At 55.1% G+C, this 16,356-nt stretch overlaps 6 protein-coding genes across 6 annotated transcripts; 2 read left to right on the top strand and 4 right to left on the bottom strand.

The window, feature by feature from the left end:
• Nucleotides 1–11: 11 nt before the first annotated feature.
• On the bottom strand, nt 12–1,811 carry ACO1O0_008898 (uncharacterized protein; the record flags this gene model as incomplete). The annotated part of the gene is made up of 4 exons (XM_083198252.1): nt 12–104; nt 161–1,350; nt 1,409–1,773; nt 1,804–1,811. The coding sequence occupies 4 exons, from the start codon at nt 1,809–1,811 to the stop codon at nt 12–14; spliced, it is 1,656 nt and encodes a 551-aa protein (XP_083045987.1).
• Nucleotides 1,812–3,478: 1,667 nt separating this feature from the next.
• Nucleotides 3,479–5,642, bottom strand: DED1 (P-loop containing nucleoside triphosphate hydrolase protein; the record flags this gene model as incomplete). Its single annotated transcript, XM_083198251.1, has 2 exons — nt 3,479–5,342; nt 5,398–5,642. 2 exons carry the CDS (start codon nt 5,640–5,642, stop codon nt 3,479–3,481), a joined length of 2,109 nt encoding a protein of 702 aa, XP_083045986.1.
• Nucleotides 5,643–7,347: 1,705 nt separating this feature from the next.
• Nucleotides 7,348–8,333, bottom strand: PRE1 (proteasome core particle subunit beta 4; the record flags this gene model as incomplete). Its single annotated transcript, XM_083198250.1, has 4 exons — nt 7,348–7,549; nt 7,610–7,859; nt 7,924–8,081; nt 8,305–8,333. 4 exons carry the CDS (start codon nt 8,331–8,333, stop codon nt 7,348–7,350), a joined length of 639 nt encoding a protein of 212 aa, XP_083045985.1.
• Nucleotides 8,334–8,496: 163 nt separating this feature from the next.
• Nucleotides 8,497–10,254, top strand: RRP9 (ribosomal RNA-processing protein RRP9; the record flags this gene model as incomplete). The annotated part of the gene is made up of 1 exon (XM_083198249.1): nt 8,497–10,254. The coding sequence occupies one exon, from the start codon at nt 8,497–8,499 to the stop codon at nt 10,252–10,254; it is 1,758 nt and encodes a 585-aa protein (XP_083045984.1).
• Nucleotides 10,255–10,664: 410 nt separating this feature from the next.
• Nucleotides 10,665–12,530, bottom strand: ACO1O0_008894 (SUMO protease ULP2; the record flags this gene model as incomplete). Its single annotated transcript, XM_083198248.1, has 1 exon — nt 10,665–12,530. One exon carries the CDS (start codon nt 12,528–12,530, stop codon nt 10,665–10,667), a length of 1,866 nt encoding a protein of 621 aa, XP_083045983.1.
• A 2,800-nt stretch (nt 12,531–15,330) lies between these two features.
• Nucleotides 15,331–16,136, top strand: SPC3 (signal peptidase complex subunit SPC3; the record flags this gene model as incomplete). Its single annotated transcript, XM_083198247.1, has 3 exons — nt 15,331–15,473; nt 15,541–15,831; nt 15,896–16,136. The coding sequence occupies 3 exons, from the start codon at nt 15,331–15,333 to the stop codon at nt 16,134–16,136; spliced, it is 675 nt and encodes a 224-aa protein (XP_083045982.1).
• Between the last annotated feature and the right edge of the window lie 220 nt (nt 16,137–16,356).

Below are 16,356 nucleotides of genomic sequence, written 5' to 3'. Positions count from 1 at the left end.
CGTGCAAGTCTTTAAGCATATGCCAAGGTATGGTCGTCTCGAATCATGCCCGTGACCCCAATGCTGGCCTCGTCACCAGCAACACTCGGTCCACGCACATAGATCTTCGCCTAGTGTTAGCACTCTCCGTGTCACAGCCAAGGGAAAACCCGAGACTCACCTCGCCCTCAACCTTGTCATCCGTCGTCCGCAAATCCCCGGAATCCTTGAGGAATATCTCGATGCTTGTCAGAGGTGCCCCAAAGTGGCCCTTGCCGCCTGCGTCAAGTCTGTAGTCAAAGTACGCTGTCTGGCAAACAGCTCCAGCAACCTTGGCTGCCGAGAGCGCATACACAATCTTAGCGCCAGTGAAAACGCGTAGGTCAGAGAGCACCTTCGATGACAGGTGCGGCTCATCGGCGCCGGCCCTCTCAGCCACACACACAAGCCGGAGTTTCCCAGGCGTGGTGCCGATGGCGGGACGAGCTGCGGAGGAGAACGGGGATAGGATGTTGGATGGAGAGAAGATACCGTCCTGAGTAAGGGCACGTGTGGAAAGAGCATGGGCAGCCTTGGCCAGAGCCGAAGTAAGCTTACCACTACTCTCCTCGTGGGTCTTGAGCAGAGTTCTGGGGCTGGCGACGACAACAGTAGGCGCAATACCCTGAGTTGCGAGCACCAAGTCTGGGGACTTCCCGGCCACCGAGTTAAACGCCACAGAGGCGTTGGAGTACAACGCCGCCAAGGTCAGAACCAGGGTGTGAGTATGAATCAACGAATCAGCGGGGAGAAACAGATCGGACGGGCTCAGGCGCTCCCTTGCAGGGAAGGCAGCTAGCTGCCCGGCAATACCGGCAACCAAGTTGGCCTGGCTGAAGCGAACCATCTCCTCTATCTGGCCCGACTTAGACTGCCAGAAAGTCACGACGTCTTTGGGAGCCGTGGCAGGATCCAGGGGCAGGAGCTCGGCACCAGCAGCTTCGGGGGCATCGTTGATAATATCCTGCCACGTGGCAACGTTGACGGTGCCGCCCATGCCCTTGGGGACCTCGTTCCAGTCAAGGTGGCTGCTACCTTCCTCCACCACCCAAATGAGCTGCCTCAGCGAGGGATACGCCTTGACAACCTTGTCAAAAGGAAAGGAACCGGAAGCCGTAACGACGGTGTCAGCGGCAGAGCGCCGCAGCATCAAGACGAGCTCATCGCTTGAGACGTCGAATGGGATCAGGACGGTCGTCAGGTTCGGATAGAAGCTGCAAGCGAAGAGAGTGGTGATGAGCTCGACAGAGTTGGGCAAGTAGACGGCGACCCTAATGCCGCCCTGCTCTGCAATATGGTGCCCGATGAGGTTGATCTGCCTGGTGAGGTCCTCTACGCGCCATTTAGCTCCTTCATCCCCATCTCCCTCCACACCTCAAGGTAGACTCACCAGGCTTGTGTTCAATGACCTTCTGCGAACCCAGAACAGTCAGGATCCTCCCCTTGGCGCCATTCTCGCCACCTAGAGCAGCCTTGCGCCAGACGTCCCTCAGGTCACCGTCGCGACCCCTTGCCCACTTGGAAGCACCGGGGTCCTTGATGTTGAGCCCGCTGTTAAGGGACATGCCATGGGGTGAGACCTGGGAGCGGTACACGGCGCTCTGACCCTCGTTGCGCACAGTCGACGGGACACTCTGCCTCGCCAGCAGCATTGGGTGTATGTCGGGTTCGCGGGAGGAAATGACTCGGTACGAGACGATGAGCACCAGCAGCGTGGCCAAGCCCGTTGAGTACAGGTTCCATTGCCCGACTAGGCTGGTCAAGCCAGCGTCGATGGTATCGAACACTCCCATTTTCGTGTTGACAGCCGTCCGATCAGCCGTGCGTTTTCGGTACGGTCAGTCGCCGTGAGATTCTGCGGGAGATGGCGGGCGTTCGTCGGGGCGTGAGGAGGTCGAGGTTCCTCAGCGGGAAGATGGTCTGAGCTTCGTGGTCATCAAAGCTTCAGGAAGATAAGAGTGTGAGATCCTCAGCGAGCTCGAGGATTCCCGTGTCAATAATGAGCAAGTATTCCGTTCCGTGGAGGTAAGGGAGCCGGGCACCCAGTGCGAGGTTTGGGCGATGAAGTGGGCGGGTGGTGGTCTGTTGGATGGTGGTCTGGTGAATGGTGGCCTGTTGGCTGGGAGAGCTGGAGGTCAGGACCTAGGCGCCTATTCCCCGCCCCACGCCGTCGGGCTGGCGCCTCCTCTCTGTGTGCCAGTATGCTGTGCACCTACCTACCTTACGACCTGTCAACTGCTCTAAACAAATAACTACCCGAGGTACCCAAATGTGCTGACACGCCTCTAGATTCTGGCGCCCGATATCAAATGACGTATCCTTATTACCTGGGTACGCAGAGCCTGGGCGCTATTGAAGCTGGGCTTATTTAAGTCATGTCCAACCCCTGCTGGTGCCTTGCTGATAATACAAACCGAAGCCCTTTTTTTTTTTTTTTTTTTTTTTTTTTTTAAACGCCAAGTCAAATATTAATTGAACAGAACTTCATTATCACGAGCAAGAGATATGCGAGAGAGAGATTAACAGTGAATAACTTCTTTTTTTGTCTTTTCTAGTCCTGGAACTCCTCAGTTCACTCTGGTCTCCGCTGTCTGCCTTCCATGGGAACAGAAATCCGTGAATGCCAAAGCCTGGTCCCATTTACCAAGGCCTCATCCCAGCTGTCCTTTCACAGCCAGGTCTACCGGCACTCCTTGTTCCTCTGCCAAACGGCCTCAACGGTCAACAAAAAACCTTTGACCAATGCCGTCCACCCATAAAATTCATAACCTTTGTATCGGGGCGGCCTCGATCGTGCTCGTCGAGTGCAAAAGAAAACAGAGATAACTGGCCTATTGACCATCCGTCCTCCGTGCTCTTTCCATGCCCTTCGTCTCCGCGTCAGTCCCTCGCCCGGGAGACGGTCGAGCACATGTTCCGACTGGAGAACTGAGAAAAATCCACTTTTGTCTATGTCCGCACGGCGATGTCATGACCCTCTATCGTGAAAGCGAGAAAATGCCCTCTCAGGGGACCCCTGGTAGACGGCAGAAACATGAGAATCGTGATGTGAATCGTGATGCGTCTGTCCAGATCAAGGCTGCCCTAGATCCATAAACGCCACGTTTCTGTAGCGTCCTGTGCTTCAAGCCCCCAAATCTCGGTCTAAGGGTATCAATCGAGAAGGGTGTCGAAATCAAAACAAAATGCAATCTATCACATGCTTCGTGAATGCCCCAAACCGATGCTGCTTTTCGCCAGCTATACAGAAGGCACTGATGCCGCCTCCGTAGGTCATGCTTGGGTCGCCATGTCGTTAAAAAAAAAAAAAAAGAACAATCAAATACGCGTGAAAAAGCAAGTCGATGGAAGCTCAGCAGGATAATGCTGAGGAAGTGATGCCGTGGTTGAAAAATGTGCATGCTGACATCAAGACATGCAGGCTAAGCTCCGCGGTGTTGGGCGGTGTGCTTGGGGTATTTTACCACCAAGACTGGCCACCGGGGCCGCCGGGGTTGCCGTAGCTGCCACCGCCGCCGCCGCCGTAGCCACCACCAGAAGCGGCGCCGCCGCCGCCGCCGCCGCTGTAGCCACCATAGCCGCTACCGCCCTGAGGAGCGCCGAAGCCGCCGCCGCCGCCGTAGCTGGACTGGTGACCGCCAAAGCTGCCGCCACCGCCGCCACCACCGCCGCTGCCACCGAAGCCACCGCCACCAAACTTGCGGAAGTCGCGATTGGCACTCGTACCACGGCCACCACCACGGGACCGGCCACCGCGGCCACCGCCGCCGAAGGACGACTCGCGGGCAACAGTCTCAAGGAAGGCCGGGACCTCCTGGTTAGCTTCCTTGAGGAGATCGATAAGCTCACGGACCACACCGCGGTTGCCACGGTTGAAGAAGGCGGTGGCAATACCGGTGTTGCCGGCACGGCCAGTACGACCAATACGGTGGACATAGTCGTCGATATCGGTGGGCAAGTCGTAGTTGACAACGTGAGTGACGTTGGGGATATCAAGACCACGGGCAGCAACAGCCGTAGCGACCAGGATGGGGCAACGGCCATTGCGGAAGAACTCAAGAGCACGCTCACGCTCACGCTGAGTGCGGTCTCCGTGAATCGAAGTGGCAGGGAAGCTCTGGTTGATGAGGAAGTCGGACAGGGAGTCAGCCATGCGCTTGGTCTCCACAAAGATGAGCGTCAGGCCGCCAGCATGGGTGTGGAGAATATCGAGAAGGACAGAGCGCTTGTCAACGTCCTCGACGTACTCGACGCGCTGGGTAATGTTCTCTGAAGTAGAACCAACACGTCCGACGGAAAGGAAGACGTAATCCTTGAGGAAATCCCTGGCTAGCATCTGGATATCGCGGGGGAAAGTGGCCGAGAACATGAGAGTCTGACGGTCGGCAACACCAGGCATGTCCTCGCCTTCGACGATGCGACGGATCTGAGGCTCGAAACCCATGTCAAGCATGCGGTCGGCCTCATCGAGAACAAGATACTTAATGTTGCACAGAGAGATGCGGCCGCGCTCGAGAAGGTCGACAAGTCGACCAGGAGTGGCAACCAAGAGGTCGCAACCACGCTCAATCTGACGCAGCTGAGAGCCGATATCGGCACCACCGTAGACGACGCAGGGCCGGACCCAGGAGCGATAGGCGAACTTGCGAGACTCCTCGTAGATCTGAGACACAAGCTCACGGGTGGGAGCAAGAATCAGAGAGGTGGGGTAAGCCTTGCGCTGACGGCCAAAGTTGCCTCCGGCATTGCCAGGAGCGGCGGAAGGGCCATTGAGGAAAGCCTGAGACAGGATGGGGAAAAGGAAACCACCAGTCTTGCCAGAACCGGTCTGGGCACAGGCCATGAGATCACGACCACCCGACACAATGGGGATGGAGTACTTCTGGACAGGGGTGGGGACCTTGTAGTGAGCCAGCTCAATATTGCGCAGGAGATGCTCGTCCAGGGGAGGAGTGGTGAATTGGAGAACAGGCTCCGGCACATCGCGACCAGAAGCTTCGACAGGGATATCGTCGTACTTCTCGAAGTTGATACCGGTGTGCTGCTTGGAAGGGTCATCGGGAGTGCCGAACAGCTCACGCTCGACACGAGGGTTGGCCGGGCCAGGAATATGCTTGCCATCGCGCCACTGCCCATCGCCAGAGCCGCGAGGAGCGTAGTTGCCACCGCCGTGACCGCCGCCGTGACCACCGCCGTGACCACCTTCGTAGCCGCCACCGTAGCCGCCACGGCCACCACCGCCCCAGCCGCCACGGCGGTTGTTCTGGAACGCGGGCACCTCGGGGCCATTGCTGAAGTTAGCCTGGCGAGCACCGTAGTTTTGGCTAAAAAAAGGAAGTCAGCATATAATAATCGGCAGGTAAGATGTTGTTAACTCACTTGGCCCAGTTGCTGTTGCCCAGACCATCCACAGGTTGGGGAGCACCGGGAGCAGGACCGGCAGGAGCGGGAGCGGGAGCAGCGGCGGGAGCAGCGGCAGGAGCAGCCGGACCGTTCATTGGGGGAGGGGGTCCCTGGCGGTTACGCATATGGGGAGGGATGTAAGAGCGATTCTGGACATGGCCCTGCTGCTGCTGGCCGTCCGGGCCAAGGCTGAGGCCACCCATGTTGATTTGGTCCGCCATGTTTGGATGTCGAAGTCAAATATCGGAAGGGGATTCGTGAGAAATTGTTTGCGATCGTCGTCGAACGCGTTTCCCTCTCGCAATGTAACGAAAGAGAGTGAAAGATCGGATATCTCGTCGTCTGCAGAAGCAGAGGCGGTGAAGGCGAAGTGAGAGAAAGAAAGGAGGATAAAAAACTCCAAATTTCCTCCCGATCGATTATGTTTGAGGCGTAAGATACAGCCTGATGCTTGCAAATTCCCCTCGAAGAACAAACAGACTCTTCAAAGGAAAGAAACAAGACAAGGAAAGACGGAAATGCCGTGGGTTGGCAACGATGAGAGGAGAGGGTGTTTGGTTTGGGGAGAAGTGAGGTTGTTGTGAGGAAAACAAAAGGACGAGAAGCCGGGAGGCGAAAGGGTAAAAAAAAAAATCGGTTGTGTCAGAAGTGGCTTAGTGGCGCCAGAGCAGGATCGGGCGGTGAAAAGTTTTGGGGCGCTGAGTTAGAAGAACCAACGAGCGTGGAGGCTTGTGAGCCTGTGAGGTCACTAGACACTTCTAGCCACCTCCCCTCACCACTGAGGGGCGGGTATATGTTACTCGTGGACACGAGACGACCACGACTCATGATGCCCAATCGAGTCACAAGTAAGGTTCGGGAACCATCGGTGCCTTGGGAACCTGACTTAGTAGTAACTTCGCCGCACACCTTGGTAAGAGTCGGGTTTGACTTCAAGGATTTCTCGTCCTTTCTTCGATAGCATCTCCCCGACCACATTGCCCGGAAAGGGTCGCCGCTTATTCGCAGACACCAGGCCCCTGCATCTGGCGCCTGTGGGCTGCGGGGCTCTTCAAAGGGCGGTGTTTCATAGCCACACCTTCTTGTAGTACGTATACTTACCTTCTCACAGACCGACATTGCTACTACTACTACTCTCAGTAGTAGTAGTACTAGTACGTACATTAACAGTAGATGTCAGGACAAACGTCGTCTCTAGCGGGGAGAATCTGCATCTTTTCGTCATCAATGTACGTATCCGTATCTTCGTCTCGCCACATTAGTTTCCTGGGAGAACGATAATGTTTGACATCTACAGCCAGTCGAACATGAATGAGAACCATATTGATACCTTCCTACTAGGGGTCATGATACTATTTGGAAACCTCGATTCCCAACACGGTGTGCACCACACTTCATTTTCTACCAGGTAATTATTAGGTTTTAGGCGAGGTCGTGAACCATTAGCGGCCATCTGCTAAACCTGTACTCCGTAATACAACCCTACGACTTAAGTATTGTTGTACCTAGTAACGCCAGGGGGATTCTACGTCAATTGGGAGGGGCAGAACCTCAGATACTCGCTTTAAAATCGGTATCACTTTCAAGGGATGTCAACAATCCCAACATGCTGGTGAAATGACCGACTGTGCACATTAGTATTCGGGGCTCTCCTAATAACTGTATCCTATATCGATTCGCTGCAAGCCATCACATCGTAGCAAAGCTTGCTGGGTGCTTGACAAGGGTAGTTGCAGAGGGGCAAGCAGCATGGGTAACCTCCTCTGCCACACTTGATAATGAAGGCTGGCAGTCAATAAGGGCGATCTCTAACCCTAACCCCTCTCATGGGAAGCCAGCAAGTTGGACAATTCCGATCGATTCCGGATCCTAGCCTTTAGCCGGTCTAAAAGTACAATCCGTGTTTCTCCCCACCAGGCTCCAACACTACGCGCTCTTGACCACCTTGTCGTCGTCGAACGGTACGTCGACAATGCCGTCCTTCTTGATAGCCTTCACCAGCATCCCCTTAAAGTCGATCGGTAACCGCCTCTTCAGCTCGTCGGTGCACATGTTCAGGAGCTTGATGCCCTCGTCGTAGCTGATATCCGGGTGGTGGTGCTTGTCCAGGATCGAGAGGCAGTAGTATCTAAAAGACCGCAGTCAGCATCTGCTACTTTCAAGCTATCTGAGGAGTGGTTAAACTCACTGTGCATAGCCGTGAGCGGCGTACGGCACCTCCGCCAGCGCCGCGAGGTAGTCCAGCCAGTACAGAGCTGGCTTGCCCGTAATGGGATCAACGCCACCCATCAGCAGGTTCACCTGGTAGGGCTTTCGGGACCGCAGACTCGAGGCGAGCTCCCCGCGGACGAAGTGTGCCAGTGCCGAGGGCGACAGGTCCGCCTCATTGCGCATGGAATATAGCTGGGCGTTTCGTTGGATGTACTCGGCGAATTGCACTGAAAAAGAGCCCTTGTTAGTCTAGGCCTTCTCTGAAGAGAATACTCGGAAAAGACGATGTACCTGTATCTCCCGCCTCGCCTGAAAAGGCCAGTAGTGTGTTCTTGTTTAGCGCCCGCGTCTTGTCGTCGGAAGCCTTGAGGATGGTGGCACCTCGCATCGCAGCCTTGGAAGCTGCGATGAGGGTGAAGTCCTTGCCCGTGATACCCAGAAGAACCTCCCTGTATCCATGTTAGCCTTGAAGATACCCGGGGGAGCACAACTGTTCTCACATTCTGTCTGCTGAGCTGTGTTGTGGAGATGGAGGGGTGTCAAGGTGGTGGTGATGGTCTGGGAGCTGGTTTGCCTGGGCTGGGGAGCTTCCTTCCACTAGGCTGTAGCGCTGCGCGTCACTGAGAGCAACCGTCGCTGTCGCCCACCTCACCTCGCCTCGGAAAAACCCACGTCCCCTGTCCCGCCCAGAGGACCGCCATCAGCTCATAGTGGGGCCCGGATTTTCTGAGCGGACCCACCGACCCCAAGGATAGGCGACTTTTTTTTTTTCTTGGGCGATGGCAGCAGAACTCTAAGAATTTTTGTTTCACAGGCGGAACGACAGCGTTGGGAAAAAAGGTCAGAGGACCTCCATCAGACACGATGTCCTCATTTTTCACGGCTCCGAGCGCCCTGAAGAAGCGGAAAAGACCCGAAGCTCCTGAAGTACCAAAAAAGAGACTCGCCCCTTCGAAATCGTCCGGCAGAGCACCAGCAAAGGCCACCGGCCCCACCAAGAAGCGCGTCGAGAGAGACGAGTCCATCTCCGGGAGCAGCGACTCGGAAGACGATGACGAGAGCTACGAGGGAGTTTCCGACGCTGAGGAGCGCTCAGACGCCAGTGAATCCGACAATGAGGGCGAGACGGCCGCTGAGAAAAGACTGCGGCTCGCAGAGCGATACCTCGAGAACGTCAAGGAGCACGTGGACGAGGCGGGCTTCGATGCAGCCGACATTGACAAGGACCTGATTGCCGAGAGGCTACAGGAAGATGTTGCGGAAACAAAGGGGAGGGTCTACCGCCAATTGGCGTCCGAGCTGGCCATTGACGAGGCGTCACAAACCTTCTTCCGCAGCAACACAAGTGCCGTCACCTCGATCGCTGCCTGCGCACCTTACTTCTACACTACGACCAAGGACATGCACCTACACAAGTGGAGGACACAGGATCTTCCCCAAAACCAGTACCCACAAACGACAAGACGGAAACCAAAGAAGCCCCCTGCCCCTCCGAAGAAGAAACCAGAGTTGGAGTCGTGGGTCAAGGGCAACTTGGCAAAGGCGCAGGATAAAGCCTACAAGCGCCACGCGGGCGAGATATTAGCAGTGGCTGCGTCCCCCGATGGGAAGTACGTCGTCACTGGAGGCGAGGATAAGAAGCTCATCGTCTGGGATGCCGCTACGCTCAAACCTATCAAGATTTTCACCCATCATCGTGACGCCATCACTGGCTTAGCTTTCCGGCGCGGTACGAACCAGCTCTACTCGTGCGCTAAGGATAGGACAGTCAAAGTATGGAGCTTGGACGAGTTTGCCTACGTCGAGACCCTTTTCGGTCATCAGGACCATATCGTCGACATCGACGCCCTGGCCCAGGAACGCTGTGTCAGTGTCGGCGCTCGTGATCGCACCGCACGCCTGTGGAAGGTGGCTGAAGAGACACAGCTCGTCTTCCGCGGCGGCGGCACCGACAAGAAGGGCAAACCGGGCGTCCACCCGCGCTCTCTTCTCCACGAGGGCAGCATGGACCGCATCGCCATGATCGACGACGACCTCTTCGTTACGGGCAGTGACAATGGCTCCATCGCCCTGTGGAGTGCCCAGAAGAAGAAGCCCGTCTACATCGAGCCCATTGCCCATGGCTTGGACCCGCCGCTGCTGCCCACCCAGGCGTCAGCCGATAAGAACCCGAAGGACGACGTCGTTCCCCACCCCACACCGCGCTGGATAACAGCCCTCAAGTCGATACCCTACTCTGATGTCTTCTTCAGTGGGAGCTGGGACGGGTACGTCCGTGTGTGGCGCCTCAGCGAGGACAAGAGGAAGATCGAGCCCCTTGGAGTGTTGTCGAGTAAGCAAGACGCGGCACAAAATGGCACAACGGCGAATGGCAGTCTCCCTAATGGGGATTCGCACTCGACCAAACCTATCATGGGCGTCATCAACGACATCGCTGTCTTCGAGCGAGGTGAGAGGGGTCAGGACGGAGTCTGTGTGGTGGCCGCTATATCCAAAGAGCACCGCCTGGGTCGGTGGAGGACGTGGAACAAGGCACGAAACGGAGGTGTGGTGTTCGAGGTGCCAAGGGTGCAACGGACGGTGTCGAACGGCGTAGATGCCAGCTCGGAGGACGACGATTAAGCGACTCCGCTTCAATACAACAGAACTGTACATATTTCTCCATTTCACCGCTTCTTCTCGATATGCAGCGTTCCGGCCTCAAGTGAAGTCCGGTGTATTTTTGTAGCTTTCATGGTATTATGAATCCACGAGGTATGAGTATTCGTCATTACAATAGAAGCTCGTGGAACAGTCCCAGCCTCCTGATATTCCCCGGGCGACGGATGCCTTACCTGCTGTGATCGCCAACCTGATCCCAGATCCCGGAAACGAAACAAAATAAAAACACCGTGTGTCTTTACGCTATGCATGGCTTTCCTTTGTACGCAACTTTCGCTTTACACATTCGCCATTTGCCAATGGGTATCATCATCGTGGCACTCCGTTCCAGTTCACCTTCACACAACACTCAAAAATGGTTGTCTTCAGCTTCAAGAGCGCTCAATGCCATCATATCTGGGCCCTTTTGTAACCACAACAACATCGGGCTCAACAGAATCCCTTACTTCGACATACGGGGACACGGTTGACGGCCGCTCAGTCGACAGCCGCTTTGACTTGGGCCGCCTTGGACTTGGCACCAAAGTCGGCTCATCATCTTCTACCTCGATAGAAGAGCGAATGAGAGCCTTGGTTTTCTTTGACTCTTCGTTATCTTCTGACCCGGAGCTGAGTATTCTCTCGACAAAGCGACCTCTGGCGGAACTTTCAGACTTGGTCGCGCGGTCCTGCTCTACTTTCTGCTCACCATCAGAAGGCGATGAAGGAGCTGAGTAAAATGTATCTGGCGACTGATCGTCGCTGTTTGGGGTATCCTCATCATCATTCAAACGACTGATGAGTTTGGGTTCGGGCCCGTCAAGGATTTCAGGTCGGTCCTTTGATATCGCCCCAGGACGCTCTTGGACTTCAGGGATTGACGCTTCCTCAACCACCTCAGACTTCCCAGTCGGCTCGGTCGACTCTTTGCCAGTAAGATCCACTGATGGGGACAAATCCTGACTCTGTGCGATGGAGTGTCGAGATGGTGGTTCTTGAGACGACGTGGCTGAGGGAGCCGTTGTAGATGGATCAGCCAACTGCGAATTTGCTACAGCCTTCATCCTTCGCCGAGCCTGTTTCTTTTCCTCCCGCTCCCTGTCCAGCCGTTCCTGCTGTTCCTTTTGCAAGGAAAACAACAGGTTTCTGATGTTTTGTCGGAGCCGGGATGGTTTGATGTCCCATTTCAAGGGTTCCTTCTGAAGAAGTCGCCTGAACACCTCATCTGGGTCCTTCAAGAACTCTTCCATGTATCCGAGGACGAACACTCCGCAGTCACAAAAGTTATCCTGCTCTGGAATACCCTTCCCAGTCATGCCTGAGGGACTGAAAGCGAGCTCGACCCCTTTCTTATCTTTGGCCTCCTCTGCAAGGTACTCTCGGAGGATTTTGCATGTCGGCGAATGCGCGCTGCCAAGGGAGTCTAAGGTGATGATCTTGGGCTCCGTGGGATCAAATCGCTGTACTGGGCCACCTAAAGATTTTTTAGATTTCGATTTCGCTGAGCCTTCTAGGTTTGTGGACAAGGGGCGCGGAGACGTCGTAGCATTGTCCATCCGATTAACCGTTGAAGGCGAGCTCAAGAGCGCTTCGTCATCGAGAGAGATAGTCTTGATACGTTCTTCCACGGCTGGCATCCTAGGCGAAGCCGGTTCTCGTTCTTCGACAGTGCTAGAGCTTTTTGGCTCATCCTCCCGATTGGGGCCCTGAGCACTTGGAAGAGCTCTACCCACATTACAAATGATTGCTAGGTACCAGTGGGCATGTTCATTGACCGGCACGACAATGTAGTCATAGGAGAACAAATCCACTTTGGCGGTCCATCCTCTGACGCCCTCATACCTAGTTTTAGACGTCTTGAGCTTGTCGAAGAAGAAGCTGCTGAAGATGTAGACCTTGTCGAGTACTTCCGGGCGTTGTTTCTCCAGCTGCACCTGCAGATATCGCAGGTAGAAACTGATAAGATTATCGTTGAGGAACTCGCCCTCATCTAGACGCTTGATGTCCTCGGCATCCACTGTCGCTCGGTTCTTCCCGGTGGCAGGGAAGACGAGAGACTTGTGCCACTGACTCTGCCAGTTCGGGTTCTTGAGCGTCCAGGCATCTGGGAAGTGAAATACGCTATCCGCGACAATTTTCGGCGATGACTGCCGTGTGCGACGGGTTTCGCGGCCGCCGTTACGCCGAACTGGTGGCGATTCAGGAGTTTCCGTGAGGTCCAACCTCTGGGGAGTCGACGAACGCTCTGCCGAAAGCATTTTGTCTGTGAGTTTCTCCTTTTTTGGTAGGTCCGCTCTGTTTCTAGGTAACTTCTCCGGTATGTCAACGACAAGTGACGTGTGTAGTGTAGCGTTTGTTTTGGCACGGTCGCCATTTGCAGGAGTCTGTTCTGAAGCTTTCGTCATAGCCACGTGAAACATCTTCTCTAGCCTCTCTCTGCGCACGGTTAGGTATGAGAATAGAGACATCAATGACCGATTCTGAACTTACGGTTCAACAATATGAAGTAAATATGTGGGAATGCATCCAACAAATTTCAGAGCATCCTCCTTAGAGTCAAACAACAAAATCAAGACTGGGGGTGCGCCGGGGGCTGTTCTCTTTCTGATGCGGACAAAAGGACTGTGTGTCGCGTGGTGCTCAATGGCTTGGATCTTATCTGGAATAATTTGGAGCCAAGGGATCGATTCCTCAACGTCCAATTTCTCGTCTTCCAATGGATTCTCCAGTGTCGTTTCATCATGGACATGCTGAATGCTGAGACGGAAGGACTTAGTAGAACCGTCGTCCCGAAGTTGAGGGACTAGCTTGGCTTGTTGAGTTGGCTTGTGGCAAAAGATGTTGGAGCCACAGACAGCTTTTTTCAAGGAAAATCCAGCCCTCGTTTTAGTACCAACCGCCTTCGAAGTCTTGGACGAACGGAAATCGGTTGAGGCCAAGTCGCCCCTGGATCTAGCCCCGGTGGGACTTCGATATTCGAGACCGGAAAAATTGGTCCTCCTCTTAGCCGCGCCCCCTCGAGATTCCTTTGATGCAGCCTGGAGTTCGTCTTCCGAAACCTCAATCGATTCGCTAGGGTCGTGGGCCGGCTTTGGGCGTTTCACCTGAGGCCCCGAGAAGGATGGTTGGCGCGCCCGCTTTGCCGGGCCCCGTTGTGACGCGATGTCGGATATGATATTCGCAGGAGGTGGGCTGCCGTTATCAATAGCCAGGACATCGGGGCTATCTGGGCCCAAAGAATCTTCTCCCGATCCATTGACGCTACCTTCAGTGTGAAGGTTGGGGGGCATCCGCCGCCGGCGTCTTCTCGACCTCCTGGAGGGGGTTCTATTCTTTGGTTGTGCGTTTCGGAACTCGGGAATGGTGGGATGGATCGACGGTTTCTGGTAACTCGCGACTGAACTGGTACTCTTGAGGTCGTATGGATCCTCCAACGAGCCATCCTGGCTCAGATCGTAGAGTAGGGCTCGGGAGGACTTTTTCGTAAAGAATCGCGAGGTTGTGTAGGCGTGCCTCGAAGGGGATTCTATCTTCTGTCTCTTGGCAGATGGTCCGGCGGGCGCAACGGTTGGCGTTGCTCGAGGATCGGAGGCGGATTGTCGATGGAAGGTGTTCACAGGTCCCCCAGACCTGTTGAGGCTCTTCTTTGTTGAATCAGCAAGCAAGCCAGCGAGGACGTCTCACAATAGGACTCACCACGTTACCAAGGCCCATCTTGCCACTCGGAGCCCTTTGTATAGCAGATGGTTAGCGCCAGAGCGAAACCCAGGCTGGCAAAGACGATGGCACATACCGGTAATCCGGGAACGAGTTGGCGTCGGAGTAGTATCGCGCAAACGGACTGGTGATGTTTAGCTCAAGATGCGAGAGACAAAGAGGAAAGCAACGTACTCCCATGGAGCCGTTTCTGGTTTTGCCCCTATGTGTGGCTTCCTTGGGTAAGGTTTGGAAGCGGTGGGCTCTTGGGCGTGGTCGTCCAGTTTTTTGGCTGGTGGGATGTTGGTACTACTTGGTGCAGGCAGCTGCGAGGTGCTGCGCCGGTTTTTGGCCGAGACGAGGCAGAGTGAGAGATAGCCAGTTCTACTACGGTGTCTACCGGGCTGTGGAGCAGAGGGCTCAGCACTGAAGATATTGAGCTTACAAGCAGTCGCTACAGCACCCGCCGTCAACGTACGAGTACGGCGCTCCGAAAAGTGACGGGCGATGTAGTCGTGGTGAACCGTGAACGAGGCCGGGACCCTAAAGAGGGTCGAAGCTAGCGGGGCGCTGTGCTGAAGCCTGAAGGTCCGGACCCTCGCCCAGGCTCCACTCAACTGCCTTGCAGTGTTGCAGGTGGAATGCTTCGACAGTTGACAAGTGGAGCGGTTCAAGTGACAGCGCTGGCCCGGCAGGATGTGAATAGGTTGGCGTGGGATAGTCGAGATAACGGATGGTGGTCAGCTATGGTGGTGAGGAGAAACACAGGAGGAGGCTATATGTAAGTACTCTGGTCGCCTGAACGGCTGTTAGACCCTTAGGTACGGATACTCGTTTAAGGAACCGACATGCTAGGGGCCCACCTTCTGCTGTATGTCCTACCCTCGTGCACTCTGGTCGGATTTCAATCTGGTAGACATATTTACACACATACCAGTACACCAGTAGTAGTAGTCAGCCATCTTCTGAACTCAATACCCCCTTCATAAATATGCCACCACTGGTAAACTCATCACCCGTCCTCGTGCTCATCCGTTATATGGGCTTGTTGGCACTTGGGAGTTGGTCCATTTCCATGCCGCACCTGCAGCCCTGCCGCCACAACAGGTGCATGGACCCACCACCTCTAACCACCAATCATACAGAACGCAGCTCAACCTCGCATCGTCCCTCCGAAGTACGTGTCCAGATTCCCCAGCCCAGCACCTCCAGCATCCCAACACCAACTGCCGTCCCACGACAAACTCCCACGGCACGCGCGAACCAATGCCTTGATAGCGAGCGGTCGAATCCAACCCCTTAAACCAAACCCTTGTGCTGTGCCCCGGGTGTAATCCCAACAACCTACAGCACTCGCCCACCATGTACAACTCGCTCGCGCGCCTACAAAACGTGTTCGGCTTCTTCACGACCGTCGCCTTCACCCTGGGAGTTTTGATCGCCGCTACGGACCTCTTCGCCGCTCGCACCCCCACTGGCGTCATCAAACCGACAAATACCCAAGTGTTCGCGGCCTCTCGAATCTCCTCGGAGATATTCCCAGCCTGTACGGAGAGCTAACACCCATTCCAGAGTTAAGGGCCGCCCCCACTACTATAGCTCGAAGAAGGAAGAGTATGCCATCATAAAGTTCTCTCTCGACGCCGACCTGTCGTCGCTATTTACGTGGAACACCAAGCAAGTCTTCGTCTACGTGACGGCCGAGTGGCCTTCTCAGGGGGCCGGCGTCGACGCCACCAACGAGGCCGTCATCTGGGACTCCATCATCACCAACCCCAGCGCCGACCACCTCACCAACCTCGGTCCTCACTCGCTGCGGAAGCTCAAGGAGAGCGCCAAGGGAAAGACTATTGCTCCTGAAAGGTACAGTCTCACCCACCATGGGTTCGTGCCCCTCAATAAAGGCGACCAACTAACAGATATACAGGGGCCTGCTCCAGCTGAAGAATCAGAAACCAAAGTACCAGATTACCCACCCGAGCGGCAAGATTGGCGAGGCAGAGGATGTGACCCTCAAGCTTCACTACAACGTGCAGCCCTGGTTCGGTCTTCTGACCTGGGATACGACACAGGACTATGGGTACTGGAAGGCACTCTCTGGCGGCTTCAGCAAAAGGTTCACGTTGCCAGCAGTCAAGCGGAAGGACGAAAGAACCAAGAAGCCCTGAGGCTCCTGATACGTATTTAGGCGTTGGCGTTAATATGAGCAGGCGGTGACACGGTTCATCATGTACTTTGTTTACGAATTATCATTCATGATTTCTGACGGCTAAAATCATCGCCTCCATGCTGTATATGGCCACCACAGAACACCATGAACCCATGCCCATCCTGCATACGATACAGGATCCAGGGCCCAATGAAAGCGGCCCTCCAAAAACATACACG

Source organism: Amphichorda felina (genome assembly GCF_050947745.1).
Source record: "Amphichorda felina strain 45539 chromosome Unknown scaffold_9, whole genome shotgun sequence".
Classification (NCBI taxonomy): Eukaryota; Fungi; Ascomycota; class Sordariomycetes; order Hypocreales; family Bionectriaceae; genus Amphichorda; species Amphichorda felina.
Note: the sequence above shows the minus strand (reverse complement) of the source record. Positions and strands in the feature narration are given on the sequence as shown.